Raw genomic sequence first — 3833 nt, 5'->3', positions numbered from 1 at the left:
ATTTTAAGAAGGGTTGAAAAAAAGAGCCATATCTAAGTTGCAATCACTTCAATATATATTTTATTCAATTAAGACACATGATTATTTTATACACCATCAAGAAAGAAAGAAAGGAAATGGCACTAAACAGATAGAGTGCCTTGGCTCTCCTCACCTCGTCCCTCCTTTATGAGACATCCTGAGTCTCAGATGCCAGCAAGCAAAAGCAAACTTCTGGAAACCCAGGCAACGCTGGATGAGCTGTTCTCCCCCATCCAGCTGCCGCTGGGGGGCGCAAGGCGCTGGGTCTTCACTGAGCCCTTGGTTTTGGCAGCCTCCGGGTGCAGGAAGAGGAAGTTCAGCAGTGCACCGCATGTACACTCACCAACCACCTGAAGAAAACCCAAGTGAACTTTCTCATTTTCGCCCCAGTCTTGAGGGCTTCCAGAGAATCCACATGGTCACCAAGTGCCCAGGATTCACCAAGAAAAGGGGAACCCAGCACGCGTTTCCACGCAGCACAGGGTACTGCACCAGAGCTGTGTTCACTGGGTAAGCTGCCTGCAAGCACATCTTTTCTGTACAAATGGTCAAATGCCAGCAACCACCAGTCTGAAACTCCCAAGATCGCTTCCACTTTTATTTTATAATCAGAAAACGATCTTTATAGTACACATTTATGTAATCAAAATATTTTAAAATCGCATAAGATTTTACCCCATCTGTACTGGGTGGAAATCCGTGCCCCAGGGAGCCCTGCTACTATCCGAGCGCGTTCTTCGGGCTTGACGCTGAGTCTCATTAGTTCGCATTTTGGACTGGGCATTGCTGGCAACTTTGCACCGAGTGTCCCAGGCCAAAGGGGCGGGTGGAACTGTGTGTGGGAGTGGGTGAGCTGGAGCGATCCGGATCTGTTCGGCCCACCTGTAGGTGGCGCCCCGGGAAAGGGATTCTCGAGCTGCATTCTCCAAGTTTGGGCAGTTGGAGCTGGAGCCGCGGTGTTCCGGTCCAACAGCCCTGAGTTCATTGCAACTCGCGGGGCTGTTCCGCACGAGTGCGAGAAACGCGTGAACTGAATCACAAGCAGACGGGCCGGGCCAGGGCACTCGCACCCAGGGTCAGGGATGGCACGCGGCCGGGTTCCCCACGCGCCAGGCAACCCAGCGACCCCCACGCGCGGCGGGGCCCTGCCCACCTCCTCCAGCGGCAGGTGGACAGTGTTGCTAGGCAGAGAAAGCCTCGATTGTCTCCCCTGCAAACTGCCACACGACAGACCTCCGCTATTGTGCGCCCCCATAGAAATGCAAACGAGCCGCGTGCCCCGGCCGCAATCTGCTTTCCTCTCCCCCACCCGGCGCCCGGCCGCCCCCCGCCCCTCCAAGGGTGGGTGGTGGATGGGTTCGGACCTTCCAGCGCCCACCTTGCAGGGCTCGAGTCTGCGAGCTGGCGGCGAGGGTCGGCGGGAGTGCCGTGCAGACTGGCCGTCGAAAGCCCCAAAGTACTGCAGCGTGCTTTTACTTTAATTTTCGGTTTCAATGCAACAGCCCCATAAACGCCAAATTAAAAGGAAAAGAAAAATAGTAAGGTAGCAATAAAAATAAATGCAAAGCAAGATTCTTTTACAGTCTACAAGTGTGCATTTCACAAATTGCAGCCTATTAGCAAACAAGAGTGTAGTTTTTTAACTTTTTCCTTTTAAGGACTTTTTTAAAAAAGAAAGGCGACATGAAATCTGCAGGCTCCAGTCTGCCTGGTAACACCAGGACAAAAGCGGCAGATTTGAGGTATTGTCACCCCCCCCCGCCCCCGCCTCGGCGCACCCCTCCCCACGTGGCCTTCTGGCACGAGCCGTCGGCCTGCCGCCTCATTTGCATCAGAAAGCGGGCGCCGGCCAATGGGCGCGCAGCCTCTCGCCAGCTGGCGGCGCCGGGAGGACCGGCCTATATAAGGACGCCGCGTCTGTTGCTGGCGCACTCGCTGGAGGTGGGCGCGCCTGGCTGGAAGCTAGCAGTCGCGTCTGCTCACGAGTTCCCTTAGCGCTTGTGACATTTGGATAACTTGCTGCTTATCAAACGCATCATGACTCTAGAAGAAGTCCGCGGCCAGGATACAGTTCCGGAAAGCACAGCCAGGTGGGTATCGGGGCGCTGAGACCTTGGGATCCTGTGGGATGTAAGCCTGCGGGGTGCGAGCCGGCACGGAGTGCCGGTGGAGTGCAGGCGTCGTGCCAGGGCTGGGCAGCCAGCGGTGTGCTCCTGCGGCTGGACTGTCAGAGTGCCAGCCCACGAGCAAGACCGGGGAGCTAGAGAGGCAGGGGTGCGGGCTGCCGGCCGGGTCGGGAGCCAGGGTGCGGATACTGGGTGTTGGCAAGAGAGCAGGTTGGAGCTTGGGATCCGGGGCCTGGGAGTCACAGCTCACGGCTCCGCTTTTCACAGGATGCAGGGCGCCGGGAAAGCTCTGCACGAGCTGCTGTTATCGGCTCAGCGCCAGGGCTGCCTCACCGCCGGCGTCTACGAGTCCGCCAAAGTCCTGAATGTGTGAGTATAGACGCAGCTTGGGTTGGGCGAGGTGACTCGAGTTGGGAGATGGAGTTGGCTGGGGTGGGGGGGCGGTCTTGGAGGCCGCGCCGAGAAGACCGGGGCGCTCAGACCCTGACCTTGTGGTTCTTATCTGCTGCGCAGGGACCCTGACAACGTGACCTTCTGCGTGCTGGCCGCAGATGAGGAGGACGAGGGCGATATCGCGCTGCAAATCCACTTCACGCTGATCCAGGCGTTCTGCTGCGAGAACGACATCGACATCGTGCGCGTGGGCGACGTGCAGAGGCTGGCGGCGATCGTGAGCGCCGGCGACGAGGCGGGCACGCCAGGCGACCTGCACTGCATCCTCATTTCGGTGAGTGCCGCCTCTGTCCCCTCCGCGGTGTCTTTCCCCCACGCCCAATCTTGGCCCGAGGCCAGCCCGCTCATCCCGTGCTGTGCTCTCCCGCCAGAACCCCAATGAGGACGCGTGGAAGGACCCAGCCTTGGAGAAGCTTAGTCTGTTTTGCGAGGAGAGCCGCAGAGTCAACGACTGGGTACCCAGCATTACCCTTCCCGAGTGACCTCCCGGGAGGGGCCTTGGTCTGATCGACGACGGGGTGACGCCCCAGGGCGCCTAGCGCGCTGCTGGCTCTGGAGGGGCCCTCCGAGGACACCCGAGTGCGACATGGAGACTGGCAGGCGTAGGCCTGGAGAGCGAGGAGCAAGCCTCCCCAGGAGGGGCCTGGCCAAGGCAGGGCAGACTGGCCCAAGCGGAGGACTCTTCGAGTGTCCAGAGTGGCTGCTTGCTCAGGAAGGAGGTGGGGACGTTGGCCACAGGGCTGGGAAGGACATTCTGGCTGGGTAGGCATGACTCAGCACCTGTGCTCCTCCTGAGCCGTGGAAAGGCCAGCCAGGCGATCCGGACTTGGTGCAGCCGCGGGTTCTGATGGACTTCGCAGGCTGCTGTGCTTTTTCAAAAGGGATCCGGTCGATGTTTCATTTTCTAAAGAATACTGCCATTGAAGCTTTGAATTTTACAATAAACTTGATGAAACAAACTTCGGCTTTTCATTGTGGGTAGGGGATCCTTGTCTCAGGGAGGTGTTGACAGATGTTTCAGATGATTGCTGGATCCCAATGGAGTTGGTGGCACCTGTTCCCAGCTTCCTGTTGGGCCAGAATTGCGGGCTCCTTGGGCTGGTAGTGGGGGAGGGGATGCTGTCTGTGAAGCATTAGGGTAGAACTTGAGCCTGACTCCTGTTGCTCTCCTTTTAGGAAGATTTTAAACTTGCAAGACAGGGGCATACTTGAGATAAGATGTCCCCAAACGGC

General features: G+C 57.9%; 1 protein-coding gene across 1 annotated transcript; it reads left to right on the top strand.

The window, feature by feature from the left end:
• The first annotated feature begins 1938 nt into the window (after positions 1-1938).
• Positions 1939-3559, top strand: Gadd45g (growth arrest and DNA damage inducible gamma). The gene is made up of 4 exons (XM_004851310.3): positions 1939-2111; positions 2415-2516; positions 2661-2874; positions 2972-3559. Exons 1-4 carry the CDS (start codon positions 2059-2061, stop codon positions 3080-3082), a joined length of 480 nt encoding a protein of 159 aa, XP_004851367.2. The 5' UTR covers positions 1939-2058; the 3' UTR covers positions 3083-3559.
• The last annotated feature ends 274 nt before the right edge of the window (positions 3560-3833 follow it).

The sequence above is a fragment of the Heterocephalus glaber genome, unplaced genomic scaffold (assembly GCF_053883595.1).
Source record: "Heterocephalus glaber isolate CG9 unplaced genomic scaffold, H.glaber_assembly_v1.0 deba00000621, whole genome shotgun sequence".
Lineage (NCBI taxonomy): Eukaryota > Metazoa > Chordata > Mammalia > Rodentia > Bathyergidae > Heterocephalus > Heterocephalus glaber.
This window is presented reverse-complemented; position numbering and strand designations above follow the sequence as displayed.